Source organism: Ornithorhynchus anatinus, chromosome 8, assembly GCF_004115215.2.
Source record: "Ornithorhynchus anatinus isolate Pmale09 chromosome 8, mOrnAna1.pri.v4, whole genome shotgun sequence".
Taxonomy (NCBI): domain Eukaryota; kingdom Metazoa; phylum Chordata; class Mammalia; order Monotremata; family Ornithorhynchidae; genus Ornithorhynchus; species Ornithorhynchus anatinus.
Genome location: NC_041735.1, coordinates 31,922,435 through 31,943,501, shown reverse-complemented (window position 1 = coordinate 31,943,501; position 21,067 = coordinate 31,922,435). Strand labels below are relative to the sequence as shown.

The window sequence follows — 21,067 nt, the reverse complement described above, 5'->3', positions numbered from 1 at the left end:
GATTACTATGTGCAGAACATTGTACTAAGCTCTTGGAATGTACAATTCGGCAACAGATAGAGACAATCCCTGCCCAATGACGGGCTCACAGTCTAATCAGGGGAGACTGATGGCAGAGCAAAACAAAACGAAACAAAAACAAGACAATATTATCACAGTGAATAGAATCAAGGGGATGTACACCTCATTAACAAAACGAATAGGGTAATAAAAATATATATACTAATGAGCACAGTGCTGAGGAGAGGGGAAGGGGGGAGGGGAAGGAGCAGAGGGAAAGGGGGCTCAGCTGAGGGGAGGTGAAGGGGGAAGGGGGAGAAAACGTTGCAGCAGTTTGGTTGGAGAGGAAAGAGCAGGTTTTAGCGGTTATGAAGGTGGGACCAATAGGATTTGGTGGAGGATTTAGAATATGGGGGTTTAATGAGAGAGAACAGTCGAGGATAACGTCAAGGTTATGGGCTTGTGAGACGGGAAGGATGGTGGTGCCTTCTACAGTGACAGAAAAGTCAAGGAGAGGACAAGGTTTGAGTGGGAAGATAAGGAGCTTTGTTATGGACATATTAAGCTTGAGGTGACAGGAGGACATCTAAGTCCTCTGAAGGCAGGAGGAAATGTGAGACTGCACAGAGGGAGAGAGAACAGGGCTGGAGATGAAGATTTGGGTATCATCTGTATAGGGGTGGCTAGTTGAAGTCATGAGTTCCCCAAAGGAATGGGTGTAGTTGGAGAAGAGAAGGGGGCCCAGAACTGAATCTTGAGAGACACCCAAAGTTAGGGGATGGAAGGCAAAGGAAGAGCCCACCAAGGAGACTGAGAATGCATGGCCAGAAGGATAAGAGGAGAACCAAAAGAGGACAGTGTCAATGAAGCCCAGGTTGGATTATGTTTCCAGGAAAAGGGGGTGTTCGACAGTGTCAAAGGAGGCCAAGACATCTAGTAATATTAGGATGGAGTAGAGGCCAATGGATTTGGCAAGAAAGAGATCATTGGTGACCTTTGAGAGGGCAGTTTCTGTGGATTGAGGGGGATGAAAGCTAGATTGGAGGGGGTCTAGGAGAGAATTGGAGAAGAGGAATTTGAAAACAGCGGGTATAGACAACTCACTCAAGGAGTTTGGAGATAATTTGTAGGAGGAACATGGGGTGATAAGTGGAGGGAGCTGGGGGTCGAGGAAGGGTTTTTGGTGAATGGGAAGAAATGGATATGTTGGAAAGCAGTGCAGAAGAAGCCTTTGGACAGCAAACATTTGAAATTGGCTTTTTGGGAGAGAAGAAGGAAGGGGGCATGAGTTTTGATAAGTTGAAAAGAATGGGGTTGGATGTGCAGGTGGAGGGAGTCATTTTTGAGGGGAGGCAGGAGATCTCCTCTAGTGATACTGCTGGGAAGGATGGGAAAGCTTAAGACGGGAACAGAGCAGAATAGAGGTCCTCTGACTCCCAGGCCCATTTTGTTTCCACGGGGCTATGCAGCTTCCCTTTCCCCCTCTCACCTCCATGCTATCTGCTGTTCCTGTGAAATGGTTAGCAACAATGCAGGGGCCACGGGGGCTAGGGGCTTTACTAAAAAGAAGGACAGGAAGTGAATACTCAGAGCCGATGGCTGTATTCTCCATCTACACTCCTTCTCCTTCTATTCTCCACCTACATTCATTCCCTTGGAGAACTTATTCGCTCCCATGCCTCCCCTCATCTGTCTCCCTCTCTCCAAGCTTGCATCTCCTCATGCCTTTAAGACATATCTACTTGAATGTTCTTCCCTCACCTCAAACTTAATATGTCCAAAACAGAGCTCCTTATCTTCCCACTCAAACCTTTCCTCTACAGGACCTTCCCGTCACTGTAGATGGCACCACCATCCTTCCCATCTCACAAGCCCATAATCTTGGTGTTATCTTTGACTCCCCCCTCTCATTCAACCCACACATGCAATCCGTCACCAAATCCTGTTGGTCCCACCTGCACAACATCGCCAAAATCTACCCTTTCCTCTCCATCCATACTGCTACCACATTAATACAATCACTCATCCTATCCCGCCTAGGTTACTGCATCAGCCTCTTTGCTGACCTCGCAACCTCCTGTCTCTCCCCACTCCAGTCCATACTTTACTCTGTTGCCTGGATCATCTTTCTATAGCAACGTTTAGGGCATGTCACCCCTCCGTCAAAAATCTCCAGTGGTTGCTTATCCACTTCCGTATCAAACAAAAACTCCTCACCATTGGCTTTAAAGCTCTCAATCACCTTGTTCTTCCCTCTTATCTCACCTTGCTCCTATCCTACTACAACCCAGCCCTCATATTTCACTCTTCTGGTACTACCCTTCTTACTGTGCCTCCATCTCACCTGTCTGGCCACCACCCCCTGGCCCACATCCTGCCTCTGGCCTGGAACACCGTCCCTCCTCAAATCTGCCAGGCAATTACTCTCCCCCTCTTCAAAGCCTTACAGAAGGCACATCTTCTCCAAAAGACCTTCCCAGGCTAAGCTCCACTTTTCTTCATCTTCCACTCCCTTCTGTATTGCCCTGACTTGCTCCCTTTGCACTTCCCTCCTCTCCCAGCCCCATAGCACTTATGTATTTATCTGTAATTTATTTGTATTCATATCTGTTTATTTGTAATGATGTCCGTCACAGTCTGCCTAGACTGTGAGCTCACTGTGGGCAGGGATTGTCACTCTTTATTGTTGTATTGTATTTTCCCAAGCGCTTAATACAGTGCTCTGCACACAGTAAATGTTTTAATAAATATGACTGAATTGCATTAAATTGAATTGAACCTAAACCCAGTGTGAAATGCCTGAAATTAGGGTGGACTGTATGGCCTAGTTCACTCTGGAAAGAGGAGTCCCTAGGCAACAGTCTATCAGCCCCAGATTGGACAGAGAAAGTTTCAGACTGAGACCTTGGAGGGACCCTTGTGAGGAGCCCAAATTGGAGTGATGATGAAGTGTTCCAGTCTGGAAAGGCCCAGGATAGAAGAACCTCATTCAAAGACAAAAGTAAAGCCACTAGTCAGATGTCACTGGAACCATGAGGAAGGATCCCTTGTGCCCAGATCCCTTGTGCCCAGGGAAGCCAAACCAAGTTATCCCTCCTCTATCCCTATTCCAAATCTTAGAGATGGTGCACGGAGGTGCCCAGGCAAACACCCTGGCAGCACAGGACATGAAGAGGAGTATGGTTAGTGTTCTGGTTGGAGAAGCAGCATGGCTCAGTGGAAAGAGCACTAGTTTAGGAGTCAGAAGTCATGGGTTCTAATCCCAACTCCACCACCTGTCAGCTGTGTGACTTTGGGTAAGTCACTTCACTTCGTGGTGCCTCAGTTACCTCATTTGTAAAATGGGGATTAAGACTGTGAGCCTCACGTGGGACAACCTGATTACCCTATATCTTCCTCAGCCCTTAGAACAGTGCTCAGCACATAGTAAGTGCTTAACAAATACCAACATTATTATTATTATTATTATAAATGCTGAGAATAGGAAATAAATATGCTACATCACAAGTGCTAAGCGTGGTTGGGACTGGACTTCTGCATCTACTTTAAAAACTGGGACCTAAATACACCGACCCATATGGACTAATTGCCCCTACCCTCCACTCACACATACCCAGACACACAAAGATACAAAGATACCTACATCCTGAGATGCCTCTAGAGACCCAAACATGGACAAGCATAATCTGGAAATTTACAAACATAGGTTAAATACATTGATACACAACAAAATAAAATTTCTGGGATAAATATAACCACAATCATGCATATATGCAGCTCACAACTCTACTGAACAAAGGCATCCTGCCTCTTAGACTCGCTAACACCTGAAGATTAGTCAAAATTATCTTGTATTGAAAAAATGGGAGAAGTTTCAGAGAAAATAATTGATATGTGTGTACATATGCATGCTTGTGTATATAACAGCTACTATTCCCAGACAATCCATACTAGGGGGACTCAGTGGAGAAAGGACTCACCTGGAATGGCCCTGGGCTTCTGATGGGCAGGGTTGATTCACTCTTCCTGGAATCAGAGATAGGTCATGAGGATCCTGCAGTTTGGTGTAAATGGACAAAAGAATGAGAGGAAGAATGTCCTGGACTAATGGATTCCTACAGATTGAGACATGGCAAGAACAAGGAAAGGAAACAGACTGGGTGAAGAACAGGGGAAGGTAATGAGGAAATGCTTTCTGGAGACATGGGACTTGAGCAGCAAAGTGAAAAAGAGGATATGTGGGGCAGGAGGTAGGGAACAGTGACGTTATCAGGGTGGGAACAGCCTGGGCACAGATCTGATATCCAGAGAAGAAAGAAGAGTTTGAAAGGAGGATCTTGGCATTGAGAGTTGAATTGTAAGACCACATTTCCTCCAAGAGACCTTCCCTGATTAAAGCCTCTTTTCCCCAGCTCTCCTTCCCTTCGGCATTGTCTAGGCATTTAGATCTGTGACCTTGGGACATTTGATTTTCGCACCATCCTCAACCCCACAGCACATATCTATAAATTATACATTGAAAGGTATTTATATTAGTGTTTCTCTCCTCTTCTAGATTGTAAGCTTCTTGTGGGCAGGGAACGTTTCTGCCAACTCTGTTGCATTGTACTCTCCCAAGAGCTTAGTACAGGGTAGTGCTGAGGGTATTGTTTTGGCCACCAAGAGAAGGTAGTTTGGGTATGGAGACCAAAAAAAGGCCTTATGACTTGAAAAAATTGGTGTGAATCAAAATATAAGTGGTTTCTGTGGAAAAACAGTATAGATTTGCGAGGACGAGGAGTGTGGGAGAAAAGGCAGGTAAGGAGGTTGTGGTCAGATAGAGGGATTTCAGATTTGGCCTTGGTTGGGTCCTATAGTGCTTTCCATCCCATAATAGCCAAATCTGGAGATCTTTCCCTAATAATGCACTCCAACTCCCTGCACCCCTATCATTGTCCTCACTACCACCCACCCCATCTGAAACCAAGGCATCTCCTCAATGATGAGGAAATCAATGGAGTCTGACTTATTGTCCCATCCTGGGGCTGACTACAGGAAGCTCACAGAGGCAGAATTCCCTTCCCAGTTCCATGAATCTTCTCCTAAAACCAGAGTTTCTCCTCCAGTAGACACCTAGATCAACGTACTCAATAAGGTTTGGTGGTATTATGGCCAGTATTCTTAGTCAGATAACAGTCAAACCAAATGTCATTCAAACTGCCTTTCCAAAGTTCTAATACTATTCCCCCAGGGAGGCTCTGTATTTTCCTGTAGGCATCTCAAGGCTCCTATTCATCTAGTTCTTAACCATTCCAAGTTCCTGTCTTACCCTCTCTAAGTTCTTCAGATTTTGCCATTTCTTAGTGTAATTTCTTCCTCTCGGGGGTAGGCCCCTAGCTCCTACCCAAGATAATCTCTTATGCTGACAGGGTCCTAGCTCCAAGCCGTCTCTATGTCCTGCTTTCTCAGGAACAAGACTCAAGGCCTCAACCCAAAATTGCTGAGGGCCCCCTTCCCCATCTACCTGGTTCCCCTAGTGTTTCCCTCTAGCATGGCTCCATGCTAAAACCATGTAAGGAATTGTAGCTTTTTAATTAAACTTATCTCTTAAAGGATGCCTCAGAAGTCTCTCTCCTGGGTTCTTCTTCCCCCTCCTGAGAGTGAGAGCTAAATGCCATGACCACCATGGGAGCATTGGTCACTTCTACTGTTATCAGTTGTATCAGCTGTATTTGTGGGATTTCTCCTATTCCCACTGGTGTATACCCCTTTGTCTTGTTTATTCTCCCAGAATCAAAGGCCATGTCAGCTATTTTTATTGCATGCTCCCAAATGCATAGTATTGCACTCAATAGTCAGTGCTCAATAAATACTTGCAAAAAGTGAATGACTATCGGGAAACTAGAAATTTCCACTGTCATCTCTCTGGTCAGTCCAGAAGGAGCACTCTGAGTACCCAGTTCTAGGCTGTAAGAAACTCAGTTAATTGTGTTGTCACTAGGACAACTGTCCTAGGTGGATCTTTCTTAGGGGAACTGACATGGGCTCTGTTCCTCCATTTGGGAGTTAGGAGCTGTGCTTGTCCTTGTCACTAGCTGCCCCTTGTCTATATCCTAGCTATCATCTACTAATTGGAGGTTTGAAAAAGAGTATGAGGGAGGAAGGAACCTGCCATGTCAGTAAACGTCAGCAGGCAAGTTTGGTTTCCCTCACATGCCCCACAATGCATAGTTTAATTTATTATTCATTATGGTATTTTTAAGTGATTTCTATATATACAGCACTGCTCTGAGAGCTGGGATAGATACTAATTAATCAGTTAGAATCCATCCCCTCTCCCTCATGGGGTTCACAGTATAAGTACTCATATGGGAGAGAGAGAGCTTATATTTGTGTTAAGGGGAGGAGAAATTTTCAGATGTGCTAGAATATCCTCATTGCACCATGTCCCAATGAGCTGGAGAGTTATAGTGTTGGAAACACACTAGAGAGTCAGACCAGGCTCCAGTGCCTATGGAATGTGGTGCTATTGTTGCCTTGCTTCTCCAGAGGCAACCCTGTTGGGTCAATAAACATTGTCTCATTGAGGGGAAAAGCTCTGGGATCATAGTCCTAGATTGTTGGATAGGAGTAGCAGGAGTCTGGGCATTCCCAGAAATGTCCCAGTTGGAATGTCAGTGGATTAATGATCAGCAATTCACATAATGGTGCATGCACACTAATCTATCCCCATAGGAGAAGATTAGGAAAGCAACTACTATATAGTGCCACTACCTTGATCTTCCAAAGACTAATGGCCATTAAGCTGATCTCCAAACTAGCAGGAGCAATCTGGATGGGTGAGTAAAAATATTGTCTTTCTGATAATGGGATATTAGTGTCAGAAATCCATTCGGGAATGTTTCACTTTGAGACAGAATCTGTGTGTTGGACTCAGTATGTCAGGGGAGGGAGATTAACACTGGGACAATGAGAGTGACACAGGCTGGGATGGCATGTATGCCACATTTTCTACAGATTGTTCTGCTTTTGGTGGTGACACCAATCAATCGGTGATATTTACTGAATGCTTAGTGCAGAACATAGCACTAAGTGCTTGGGAGAGTGCAGTAGCATAAGCACACATGATTCCCCATCCTAATTTACAACCTATCTGAAATTTACAAAGTAACAAGAGCTTCAAGAACCTGGCAGGGTTGTCTTAGGGAAAGACCAAAGAGATTCGGGTCCCCAGTCATGTCTGTACTCCCTCCTGTTCTCACTTTAACCAACCTTGGCTTCACTGACACTGTCCACTCCTGGTTCTTCTATCTCTCTGGTTGCTCATTCTTAGTGTCCTTGGCAGGTGCCTCTGCTTCACAACCCCTAACTATGGGAGTCCTTCAAGGCTCAGTTTTGGGTCCCCTTCAGTTTCCAATGGCACCCACTCACGTGAAGTGCATATTTGCTCCCTTGGCTTTAACTACCATCTCCATATGCATGATTCCCAAATCTACATCCCCAGCCCTAATCTCTCTCCTTCTCTATAGGCTCATATTTCCTCCTGCGTTCAGGCCATCTCTCCTTGGATGTCCTGCTGACACTTCAAACTTATACATTCAAAACAGATCTCCTCATCTTCTCACCCAAACCCTCTCCTCTCCATGACCTTTCTAACACTGTAGATAACTCCACCCTCCTCCCTGTCTCAAGTCCTTTGCATTATTCTCTAGCCATCACTATAATTCATATTCAATCTGTCACCAAACGATTTTGGTTCAACCTTCACATCAGCACTAAAATCCACCCTTTCCTCTCCATCCAAATTGCTACCACAGCAATCCAAGAACTTGTCCTATCCCACCTGGATTACCACATCCGCCTCCTTGCTGATTTTTCTGCCTCCTGTCTCACTCGACTTCAGTTCATACTTCATTCTGTTGCCAAGATCATTTTTTTCTGCAAAACCGTTCAGTCTATATTTTCCCACTCCCCAAGAAACTCTAGGGGTTGCCCATTCACGTCTGCATCCAACAGAAACTCCTTACCATTGGCTTCAAAGCATTCAGTCACCTTGCCCTCTCTTCCTTCACCTCTCTGATCCTACTACAATCTAGTTGTCACACTTTCCTCCTCTAATGCGAGCATACTCACCTTACATTGATCTTATCTATATCACCCTTGATCTCTGATTCAAATCCTACCTCTGGCCTGGAACTCCCCCTCCCTTCATATCCATCAAACTATTACTCCCCCTACCTTCAAAGCCTTCTTATTAAAAGTACATTTCCTCCAAGAGGTCTTCCCTCACTAAGTCCACATTTACTTTTCTCCAACTCCCATCCTCACTGCCCTTACACAGATTTGTATCCTTAATTCACCAACTCCCTCAGCCCCACAGCGCTTATTTACTTATCCACATTTTCTTTTTTTATATTAATATCTGTCTCCTCCTATAGACTATAAGCTTCCTGTGGTCAGGGAACGTGTCTACTACCTCTGGTATATTGTACTCTCACAAGGGCAATGCTTAGTGCCGTGTTCTGCCTACAGTAAGCACTCAATAAATATGATTAATTGATTGATTGATCCTGCCCCTCAAACACCTCTACCTTAATCTCTTACTATTGTCCTCCCCACTTTAATTTGACAATAGACAGTGATCATTGTGTCCCTGTTCATGGAGATAATAATGTATTTCTATGACAGATCTCTTTTCTCCAGCTCTGTCCTATCCTCACAGAGTAATCAAGACAGCATCTTCTACAGAATCCAAGAAATGATCCCTCAGACTCTGGATTCTGGTGTCAAAGAACTAATGTCACTGTCAGTAAAAGGTACTCAGTGTTTGGCCTTGAAAGGCCTAAGGGACACCTTTATTTGGATTGCCCCATGAGAGACTCTAAGCACAAAGTAAATTCATGAAAGAAGTGATTGAAAATTGTTCTAAACTGAACTAAATTGGGGTACAATTAATCAATTGTATTCCTTGAGTGCTTGTGTTTGTAGAGAACTGTGATAAATGCTTGGGAGATTACAGTTTAAGAGAGTTGGTATACACTTTCCCTACCCATAAGGAGCTTACAGTCTAGAGAAGCAGCATGGTGCAGTTGTTAGCACAAGCCTGGGAGTCAGAAGGTAAAGGGTACTAATCCCTGCTCCTCTACTTGTCTGCTGTGCAGCCTTGGCCAAGTGAAATGAAGTCACTTCACTTCTCTGGGCCTCAGTTACCTTATCTGTAAAATGGGGATCGAGATTGTGAGCCCCACATGGGATAGGGAGTGTGTCCAATCTGATTTGCTTGTATCCATCCCAGCGCTTAGTACAGTGCCTGGATTATAGTAAGTGCTTAACAAATACAGTAATTTATATTAAGTATTGTTAGAGGAGGTGACAGACATGAATCCTGGCTTCACCACCTGTCTGCTGTATGACCTTCAGCAAGGAACTTCACTTCTCTGTGCCTCAGTTACCTTATCTGTAAAATGGGGAGTGAGTCTATGAGCCCTACATGGGACAGGATTGTGTTCAACTGGATTTGTTTGTATCTACCCCAGTGCTTAGTACAATGCCTGGCACATAGTAAGCGCTTAATAAATACAATCATTATTATCACTATTACCTTAAAATAAATTACAATTATGTGCTTAGGTGTCGTAGGGCTGTGAAGGCAGGGGAGGAATAAAGGGTACAAACCCAATTATAGACTTACTTTTTCTATATGGATGGTTGAAGCTAAGCCTTGTGTCTAGCACTGGTTGGGAGTGAAATTTGGAGAGAACCAAGGTGATGCCATGATAATCATCTGATAACTAAGCCCAGCCTGGGATCCATGAACACCTCAGCCCCAGTCCAGGGAGGGCAGCTGTCCATCATGCCTAGCCATTGGCCAGTCCTAAAACTTAAAATGGAATCAGTGCTAGTGCAATGATGTTTTCATTGCTGACCCCATATAATGTTTTCTAGCCCTCCTTGGTAGAACTGGGACAAAAAAATGGTGAATTCTGACAAACCTACAAAGGAATAACAGGACTGTGAATTATGTATTTTTTTCATCTGCATTCAAGGTGATTTGCAGATTTATCTCTCTCTCTCTCCCTCCTCCCCCTCCCCAAGTCACAAATTCCCAGAAACTTATTGAAGTTTTGCCTGAGAAGCTGTATGAATGGATGCCAGTGAGATCTCCTTCAGGATTATAATGCTGCTACAGATCTGCATTGGGGTCTCAGTGAATGGATTCCTCCTGCTGTTTTACATTAGCATTGCATCTGCCAGACACAAGTTAAGTTCTTCAGATTTGATCAATGCTCACTTAACCCTGTCTAACTCCATAATTCTTCTCACTGGGGGAATCCCAGATGCCTTGTCAATTTGGGGTCTGAGAAATTTTTTGGATGATATTGCTTGTAAAATCCTCATTTACCTTTATCGAGTATCCCGGGGCCTGGCCATCTGCACCACCTGCCTCCTGAGTGTCTTCCAGGCTGTCACGATCAGCCCCACCACCTCCCTGTGGGCAGGGCTCAAAGCTAAATTACCCAAGTGCATCCTCCCATCCTGTTTCATTTTATGGATCTTCAACCTCCTCATCGATGTCAGTGCCCCAATATCTTTGACTGGCCCCAGGAACAGAAGCAGTGTACAAATCATTTTTGACCTTAAATATTGCTCAATAGTCCCTGTTAGCACAGAAACCACCATATTAAATGTGGCAGTTTTGGCTACCTGGGATATGTTGTTTGTGGGTCTCATGAGTGTGTCCAGTGGCTACATGGTGCTTGCTCTTCACAGGCACCACAGGCAGGTCCAATATCTCCACAAACCCAGCCAATCTCAAAGTGCAATGCCAGAGGTCAGAGCAGCCAAGAGAGTCATTGCCCTGGTGACACTCTATGTTCTCCTCTATGGGAGACAATCAATCATGTTGAGTGTTTTATTAAACATGAAAGAAAATTCTCCTCAGCTAGTGACTAGTCACATGGTGTTGTCATTCACTTTCTCAGCAGTTAGTCCATTCCTGCTTATTCATAATGACAGAAGAACAAGAACATACTGGAAAAGGCTATCTCCAGTGTCCAACTTAGGTCCTTCTTAGTACCATTCTGTATGCTGTCATCTAGTTCCAGAATCTGCTGCATACTTTATCTCAGCCCTCTTTGACCCAGGCCCATCCTACAGAAACAGGGATGGAGAGAGGGAAGGGAGGGAAAGATATATTTTTAAAACAAAGTGAATACAGATGCAAACAGAATTTTGAATCATTTGTTTGGCACACTTTGTAGGTGGTTGGAGCTTCAGGATACTTTTGAGGGGGGATAAGGAGAAATCATGAAGCCAGAAATTTGAAGGAGAGAATGGGGATGGGAATCTAGGGAGCCAATGAGTACATTTTAATTAAATATTAATATTAAATCTATATGGCCAACATAATATCACTTCTAGCCCATTAAATAATGCCCTTTCCTCTCCATCCAGACTGCTACCACATTAACACAATCACTACTCCTTTCCTGCCTTGAATCCTGTAACAGCCTCCATGCTGACCACCCAGCCTCCTGTCTCTCCCCACTCCAATCCATACCTCATACTGCTGCCCAGATCATTTTTATACAAAAACGTTCTGGACATGTTTCCCCACTTCTTAAGAAACTCCAGTGGTTGCCCAACTACCACTGGTGCCCATCCACCATCCATCAAACAAAAACTCCTCATGATTGGCTTTAAGGCACTCAGTCACCGTGCCCCCTCCTATCTCACCTCACTACTTTACCACTACAACCCAGCCCACCCACTTCACTTCTCTAATGCTAACCTTCTCACTGTGCCTCAAAATCATCTACCTCACCTCCAATCCCTCACCCATGTCCTCCCTCTTGCCTAGAACACCCTCTCTCCTCATACCTGAAAGATAGTCTCCCTACTTTCAAAGCCTTATTGAAGCCATATCTCCTCCAAGAGGCCTTCCCTGACTAAGCCCCCTTTTCCTCTTCTCCTACTCCTTTTTACTTCGCCCTGATTTGATCCCTTTATTCTTCCTCCTCCCAGCCCCGCAGCACTTATGTACATATCTGTAATTTATTAATTTATATTAACTGTCTGTCTCTCCCTCTAGATTGAAAGCTCATTTGTGGGAAGGGAATGTGTTTGTTTATAGTTATGTTGTACTCTCCCAATCACCCAGTACTTTGATTTGTCCACAGAAAAGCTCTTAATAAATAGAATTGAATGAATGAATAAATGACAGTGATCAATAAAATGATACAGCTGATTCCTCTCCTCCTACTCTGCTGTAATATTCAGAGTAGTGAGATACAGGACCCAAACCCCCAACCCAACTCTAATCCCATATTCTTGGCCATTCATTCATTCAATAGTATTTACTGAGCGCTTTCTATGTGCAGAGCACTGTACTAAGCGCTTGGAATGAACAAGTTGGCAACAGATAGAGACAGTCCCTGCCGTTTGACGGGCTTACAGTCTAATCGGGGGAGACGGACAGACAAGAACAATGGCAATAAATAGAGTCAAGGGGAAGAACATCTTGTAAAAACAATGGCAACTAAATAGAATCAAGGCGATGTACATTTCATTAACAAAATAAATAGGGTAATGAAAATATATACAGTTGAGCGGACGAGTACAGTGCTGAGGGGATGGGAAGGGAGAGGGGGAGGAGCAGAGGGAAATGGGGGGAAAAGAGGGTTAAGCTGCGGAGAGGTGAAGGGGGGGGTGGTAGAGGGAGTAGAGGGAGAAGAGGAGCTCAGTCGGGGAAGGCCTCTTGGAGGAGATGAGTTTTAAGGAAAGTTTTGAAGAGGGGAAGAGAATCAGTTTGGCGGAGGTGAGGAGGTAGGGTATTCCAGGACCGCAGGAGGACGTGGCCCGGGGGTCGACGGCAGGATAGGCGAGACCGAGGGACGGTGAGGAGGTGGGCGGCGGAGGAGCGGAGCGTGCGGGGTGGGTGGTAGAAAGAGAGAAGGGAGGAGAGGTAGGAAGGGGCAAGGTGATGGAGAGCCTTGAAGGCTAGAGTGAGGAGTTTTTGTTTGGAGTGGAGGTTGATAGGCAACGACTGGAGTTGTTTAAGAAGGGGAGTGACATGTCCAAATCGTTTCTGCAGGAAGATGAGCCGGGCAGCGGAGTGAAGAATAGACTGGAGCCGGGTGAGAGAGGAGGAAGGGAGGTCAGAGAGAAGGCTGACACAGTAGTCTAGCCGGGATATAACGAGAGCCCGTAGCAGTAAGGTAGCTGTTTGGGTGGAGAGGAAAGGGCGGATCTTGGCGATATTGTAAAGGTGAAACCGGCAGGTCTTGGTAACGGATAGGATGTGTGGGGTGAACGAGAGAGACGAGTCAAGGATGACACCGAGATTGCGGGCCTGAGAGACGGGAAGGATGGTCGTGCCATCCACGGTGATAGGGAAGTCTGGGAGAGGACCTGGTTTGGGAGGGAAGATGAGGAGCTCAGTCTTGCTCATGTTGAATTGGCCATGCCATCTCATTGGCTACTTCAGGTGGTAAGTGTACGTGTGTATGTGTATAAATATACATAGGTATATCTTTGTATATATCTGAACATATCTGAATATATGTATACAAATATGTATCTATATGTGTGTGTATATTTACAAAATCCCCAAAAATCTGTTTATGTATGTGTGTATATATTCATAGTTATCTGTTCCTAGATTTGCTATTTATTTTTTTGAAATGCATATGTTAAGCTGAATATTTTTCTTACTCGTTTATCTATTTCATGTTTAGCAGTTTTTCTACCTGTTCATTCAATTGTATTTATTGAGTGCTTACTGTGTGCAGAGCACTATACTTGCTTCCATTAGATGGTAAACTCCTTGATGTCAATGACAACTATACTGTACTTTTGTTGTATGTTACTAAATAACTAAATGGAATGATAAACCATCATCAAGCAATATGTTGATAATGAGATGAGATGGATGATGAAGTCCCTAAGTTTCTAAAGAAGTTTTTATTTGAAAATGATGGACTCATGGGGATACAAAAGATCAATTCCCCCAATTTCATTCATTCATTTAATCTTATTTATTGAGCACTTACTATATGCAGGACACTGTACTAAGCACTTGGAATGTACAATTCAGCAGCAAAGAGAGACAATCTCTACCCAACAACGGACTCTTCAGGAGGGGAGATCTCGGCGCCCTCCTGGCAGCATCCGAAGGGGAAAGATCCTTCCAGCCTGGAATCATACCAAGTTGGGACCAACTTCTGTCCTAACAATTGCTTCTCTATTAGGTGGCAATTACATGTATAATGTATTGTTACCCCATATATTTTTGTAATAATTTTATTTACCCTTGCCTGTAATATTTGGCAATATGGTAAATGGCTAGTACTATCGGTAATTGAGCCTCCGGGTAGAGCTTTTGGGAAAATTAATGGCATAAGCTTCATACTTTCTTGAAGCTCCTGGAAATTAGGGTTATGGGGGTATGGGATGGGAGTAGGAATTTCTGGAGATGGGGTTTTCTGGGAGTGGGGGATTAGGAAGCACAAAATCTGATACATCCATTCCCCACCTTGCTAGATTTGACTCTGACCTCAAAGGAAGACCATGTCTTACACCTGACTGCTTCTTAGAGGCTAATTCAGTGCCTTGCAAAAAGTAGGTGCATGGGAGCACCTGCACATGGTAGTGGTGCTCTCAAGCAGGAGGAGCTCAGGCCCTTGGGTGTACCACCGATGAGAGTGGATGGGGGAGGGGTGATGTTCACATCACAATGGAGGCAGCTCAGACCCCCACTCCATGATGTAGGGCCTACCTCGGGCCATGGGGATGACAACAAGGCCATGGTTTGGAGCAGATGTGTGGGGTCCTGGGGATGGTAGTAATAATAATAATAATTGTGTCAGTTGTTATAAGCACTTACTTTGTGCCACGTACTGTACTAAGTGCCCAGGTGGATACAAGAAAATAGCGTTGGTCACAGTCCCTGTCTCACATGAAGCTCACAGTCTTAATCCCCATTTTACAGAGGAGATAACTGAGCCCCAGAGAAATGAAGTGACTTGCCCAAGGTTATACAGCAGACAAGTGTCAGAGCCAGGATTAGACCCTATGAACTTCTGACTCCCAGGCCCATGATTTATCCACTACACCAAGCTGATTCTTTTGTGGTAGCCTGGGGATGCCCCTTGGCAGCAGAGGCTCCACACAAGGGGCCCCACGGTGGAAGCACCTCAGGACACAACTCAGGCATGGAGCCTAAGCCTGACGAAGGCAAGGGAACAGTAGATACTCTACAAACATTGATGACTGACTTCCTGACTAACCCACTTCTCCATCCCCTTATCCATTTTGGGAGAAGAAACAGCAATGAGCGAAGTCCTTGGCAAATTTTGCAATGCTTAGTATCTCAGACCCTGCCATTCTTAGCTCCCCAGGGACAAAAGAATCAGAACATTCTGTGAAAATGAATTTCCTGTTTTCAAAACAGATTTAGTTGGATTACCCCAATTATTAGGAAGGACTGGATGTAGCAGGGCTGTAATTCTTTGACCACTTGGAACAGTACCTTGCCTTTACAGCCTGCAGCCTATATCTGCAGAGCGGAGCTATATCTATACCTGGAGATCCGGGATTCGAACCCATGACCTCTGACTCCCAAGCCCATGGTCTTTCCGCTGAGCCACGCTGCTTCTTCCCCTCCCTAGTTCCTAACCACAGTCCGGGTTGAGCTGCACAGTGTGGGAAGGATGATTCAAGCCACCTTGTTGCACCTACTATCCAGGTTGAGGCCCGTAGTGCACTTCACACCTACCCTCTGCCGTGCCCTCAGGCCGGGCTTGGAGTCAGAGGTTGTCAATTCTAATCTCACTTCTGCCACTTGTCAGCTGTGTGACTTTGGGCAAGTCACTTCACCTCTCTGGGCCTCAGTTCCCTCATTTGTAAAATGGGGATGAAGCCTGTGAGCCCTACGTGGGACACCCTGATTACCTTGTATCTACCCCAGCACTTAGAATAGTGCTTGGCACATAGTAAGCACTTAACAAATGCCATCATCATCATAATCATCATCATCACCTTGCAGTAATGAGCAGCATTTTGGAGTGCCTCCATCGTGTGCACCAGTTGTCTCCATTCCCACACACGGTGCCCCCTCCCCCATCAGTTTGGGAGCCTGGCTTCGCTGTTTGACCTGCTTCAGTGGCCTAGGGACACTGTCCCCTTTCACCACACACACCTCAACACCAAGGTGTCACCGCACATCCCCCACTCTCAGTCCTGGAATGCAGCCTGCAACCCACCCCCTATCATAGCTTGGCATTGATCCTAGTTTTCTGAGCTTCCCCAACACCATGATATTTTGGGGGTACCTCCTGACTTCCCCTTCAGGCCACAAGACTCCAAATAACAGATGGGGCCACAAGGTGGAGATAAATGGACCACTGTGGAGAGACTAAGACTGATGAATGTGTACCATTGGAAACTGAGGGATGCCAACTCCCTGCTCAACTGCCAACAAGAAGCAATGGAACATGACTGTCAGCACGGGGACTAATGAGGGTTTACTCCTTTGGGATTATCTTCAGGAGGGGCAAGGGGAACTCACTGGGTCAACCAGGGGAGAGATTATGCAAATGGGGATGGGTCAAAACCCTGCCCATATAAGTGGCCCATGCTCATTACATGGACCACTCAGTGCCTGGCTCAGTGGTAATGTTTTGATCCCTCCCGGGAGGGAATGGAATTAAAGGCTCCTAACTTGGACCGAGCTGTAGTCTCTGTGTTCTCTATGCTGCACCTCACTCGGAAAGATAGCAACAGTCAGTGTTCTTGAGGGCCACCATTTCTTTCCTCTTCCATGGGGAGCTAGGTAGCACTGTCTACAGGACTTGGAGGTTCCCTCATCTTTTTTTTTTTCTTTTTCAATGGTATTTCTTAATTCCTTACTATGTGCCAGGCCCTGTTCTAAACCCTTGGGTAGATACAAGGTCATCAGGTTAGACTCAGACCATGTCCCACATGGGGCTCACAGTCTTAATCCTCATTTTACCGATGAGGGAACTGAGGCACAGAAAAGTGAAGTGACTTACCCAAGATCACACAGCAAACAAATGGCAGAAGTGGAATTAGAACCCAGCTCCTTCTGATTCCCAAGATGGTGCTCTCTGCACTAGGACATGCTGCTTCTCACTAGGCCATGCTGCTAATCATCTGTGTGGCTTGATGTTTTTAATTTCCTTCCCCCTCTCAGAAATTCTTGAAATAATCTGGCTCGATGGAGGGAATCTGAGGCGTGAGTTCAGAGAACCTAACTAGCCTTGTGATTTTTTTCGGGCCCTTATTACAAATTAAAAATGAATGAATAAATATAAACATTCGGGGCTTGAGCAATCATTCTAGAAGAATAAAGAAAAAATATGTATGAGGGAGGTTCCTCCATCAAGAAGACAGCAAACTTGTTTTATTGTGATGTATGGACTTCACTGTTTAGATAGCTAGTTCTCAACTGCTTAACTACTATAATGCAAGGGGATTAATAAGGAAATAATTTGTAAATGGTCTTACAGAGTAGGAATGTCTGTTGTAGGGGTATTTCTCTGTTTTAAGGATATCAGGAATTGTTCAGCACTATGCTTAGGTATGCTAAATTAGTTAAAGAGGTATATAATGGGGAAGCAGCGTGGCTCATTGGAAAGAGCCTGGGCTTCGGAGTCAGAGGTCATGGGCTCGACTCCCGGCTCTGCCACTTGTCAGCTGTGTGACTGTGGGCAAGTCACTTAACTTCTCTGTGCCTCAGTTACCTCATCTGTAAAATGGGGATTAACTGTGAGCCTCACGTGGGACAACCTGATTACCCTGTATCTAACCCAGCGCTTAGAACAGTGCTCTGCACATAGTAAGCACTTAACAAATACCAACATTATTACTATTATATAATCAAATTTGGAATGGACTATCATCTTTATATCTACCCAGTATCAATCGATCCATCAGTTAGCGGCATTTATTAAACACTTACTGTCTGCAGAGCACTGAACTAAACACTTGGGAGAATACAAAACAATGAAAAGGAATTCACTTAAATGTTTCCTGCCCATAGTAAATTTACAGTCTATTACTAGAGGGGGAGGCAGACATTAATACAAATAAATCATTTACAATATAAAATTTAAAGATATGTACATCAGTAAGGTGGAGTTGGTGATGGGACAGAGATGGGTCCAAAGGTCAGAGATTCAAGTGCAGAGATGACATAGATGGGAGAGTGAGCTGGGTAAAAGAGGGCCTTAATCGGGGAATGCTTCCTGGAGAAGATGTAACTTTAATAAAGCTCTGAAGGAGAAGAGAGTGGTGGTATGGGATATATATTTGGGCAGGGAGTTAAGATCAGCTAGGTGCCCAGGGTGGTAAGTGTAAGTGTGAGTTGGTGAGTGCGTGAGGTGGCATGGAGGAGCAGGTCATTGGAGTAGAGGAGTGAGAGGAGGTGGACAGTGGAGGATAATTGGGAACATCCATATAAATATTGAAGTCCCCAAGGATCAGTGTTTGAAAATGGTGAAACTTGCCTAATACACTTACTGGATATGCTGTATATACATAAATGAAAGATGTATGTCCTCTATTGTGCAATTATGGATCTGCTAATCTTATCATTCCCAAACCTGTTGGTGATAGAGTTGATATTGAGAGCTGAGAGGGAATAATGTGTAACTATAATTGGGTCTGGTATGCCTTGGTATTCTGAGTTATGCCTTGAGATGATGGTATGATTGAGAATTAAAATGGATTTTTGAGGGAGTGGAAGGGAATTTGTGTGGATCAATTTATTAGTCAATGAATTAGAGACATAAGAGAGGATTAAGGATTTGAGATGATGTATATAGTTTATGTGCTCATGGATTTGGAAAGGACAGCAATGTGGAATAGACAACTTGCATACTATCTGTAAAACCAGCAAAGAGTTAAGAGAAAAAGGATTGAAGAATGATCTGAAAAGAGATAGTGGAGGACTGAATTAGGATAAAGAGGGAGTCAGTACATAGCAGAAAGGAATGAAGAGGTCAAAGAAGGATTTAGGTTTTATTTGGGTAGGCAATGACATCTGTTCATGGGGTAGGGGGGTTTAGAACCACATAGAATACCATATTTTAAAACAACTATAATGGGTTAATTGAAGGGTAAGTGTTCATATATTTTTTAAGAAGTCCAATCTTTTTCTTTGCTGGTTCCATTGATATTTTTGTTCAGATGGTATTAAATATTAAAGATATGTGATGTTAAAGGTTAAAGTAATGCAGGTCCTGTGCATCTATACTTCAGCCAGGAAAGATGTGCCAATATAGGAATCTATATAACCTGCCCATATGTGGCTAAAGGCATACAAATCTTTGTCACTTTGTTTAGTATGTGGTCATATGTAGAAGAAAAGGCTTGAGTATCTGTTTGTCTTTGTCTTTGCAATTATGTCTCCTGTTAAAGAGCTGGAGAAAGTGTTAGGCATTGGATCCCAGGGATTTGGAAAGTCATAACAGAAAGATAACAATTGGGAATATGTGCTATTGTTAAATTTTACTGGGAAAGAATAGTTATCTCAAACTTTATGGATTGGTTCTGGATATCTGCTGCCATTGGGTACATATTTGCCTAATAATTGTATCATCAAGAATTTGTCTTTTGAAGATTATGTTCAGGTGTTCGGGCCACACAGGATGAACTGGCTTCCAGACAGGTCCAGTGAAATGATAATCACTCAGTTTCCCTCTCCCGCTAAGACAATGGGTGACAGACACCTGTGGATATCTGCTGCTTCCCACTTTCTCTTTTATTGGACTCTTTCTCTTTAGATTGCAGGACCAGAGTAGGATGAGAAGGTTTCCTCTTATTCATTCCCGGGATCTAAGAGAGTAGTAGCATTTCTCAAACTCTTGAGGGTCCACTGACACCAAGGGACACAAGGATCATTACAGATCAGCACCAGAGGGTAGAAGAGTCAAAGAGCATCCCCACACCCTCCCCTAGCAAACTGACAGTCAGATTAAGAGGTCATGGGTTCAAATCCTGGCCCCACCGCTTATCAGCTGTGTGACTTTGGGCAAATCACTTAATCTCTGGGCCTCAGTTCCCTCAACTGTAAAATGGGGATTAAGACTGTGAGCCCCACGTGGGACAACCGGATCACCTTGTATCCTCCCCAGCACTTAGAACAGTGCTTTGCACATAGTAAGCGCTTAACAAATGCCATCATGTTATTATTATTATTATTAATGCCGCTGTTGATGCAGCAAAAGCAAACAAATCAAATGACAAGAAACAGGATGGTACTGGTGGTTCTGGACTATTCTGGGGAAAATTTAGGAGAAGCTGGCTCGATGAATGTGCTGAACTTGTTTATGGAGTTGGTGTAGCACAGTCCCCATGTAGCCACTAGCACAACTCATGAGGAATAGATAGAAAATATCTTGCAATGTTATAACTGTTCAAAATTGCATCAAAATGTTTGCATCTGTTTCTTGGAATGTATTTGATCAAGATTTCAGATTTTGAACTCTGACTTTGATAGTGACATTTTTCATGGCTGCTATCCTGAATTTTATATTCATATCCACCAAAACACTGAGGACCCAGAAGAAAATGAAAGATGGAAGGATGTAGTTGGAGATTCTGGGTTTGAGTTTTTTCCACCAGGAATTGTTGGGACTGATGGTGATGGCCTGGAATGCCCACAGGTGGTACAGATTTACATAGCTCTGGCCACTCTCTGGATAAACAAGGTGATCTGGCATCCAAAGGTAAATATAAATGGCTCCAAACTAAAGGCCATCACCATTCCTGGAGGACACTGGGTGAGGAGTGTGACTATGTTGGCCAGAGAGGTCAGGTGCATGAGATCGAGGTCTCTGGGCTTCTTTCATTCATTCATTCAATAGTATTTATTGAGCGCTTACTATGTGCAAAGCACTGTACTAAGCGCTTGGAATGTACAAATTGGCAACAGATAGTGACAGTCCCTGCCCATTGACAGGCTTACAGTCTAATCAGGGGAGATGGACAGACAAAGAATAAATAGAATCAAGAAGATGAACATCTCATGAAAACAATAGCAATCAATAGAATCAAGGTGATGTAC

At 44.2% G+C, this 21,067-nt stretch overlaps 1 protein-coding gene and 1 pseudogene across 2 annotated transcripts; one reads left to right on the top strand and one right to left on the bottom strand.

The window, feature by feature from the left end:
- The first annotated feature begins 6,726 nt into the window (after nt 1–6,726).
- ORNANAV1R3220 (vomeronasal 1 receptor ornAnaV1R3220) lies at nt 6,727–11,053 on the top strand. Of its 2 annotated transcripts, XM_029070007.1 has the most exons (2): nt 6,727–6,818; nt 10,075–11,053. In XM_029070007.1, exon 2 carries the CDS (start codon nt 10,124–10,126, stop codon nt 11,051–11,053), a length of 930 nt encoding a protein of 309 aa, XP_028925840.1. In that variant the 5' UTR covers nt 6,727–6,818; nt 10,075–10,123. The 2 variants fall into 2 exon arrangements, with proteins under 2 accessions (XP_028925840.1, NP_001240541.1); NM_001253612.1 differs by lacking the exon at nt 6,727–6,818 and having other exon boundaries at nt 10,124–11,053.
- ORNANAV1R-PS4050 (vomeronasal 1 receptor ornAnaV1R-ps4050 pseudogene) lies at nt 20,204–20,845 on the bottom strand (annotated as a pseudogene).

What these genes read in the sequence shown, in the direction of transcription:
- ORNANAV1R3220 (XM_029070007.1), top strand. Translation starts at nt 10,124, where the DNA reads ATGGATGCCAGTGAGATCTCCTTCAGGATTATAATGCTGCTACAGATC.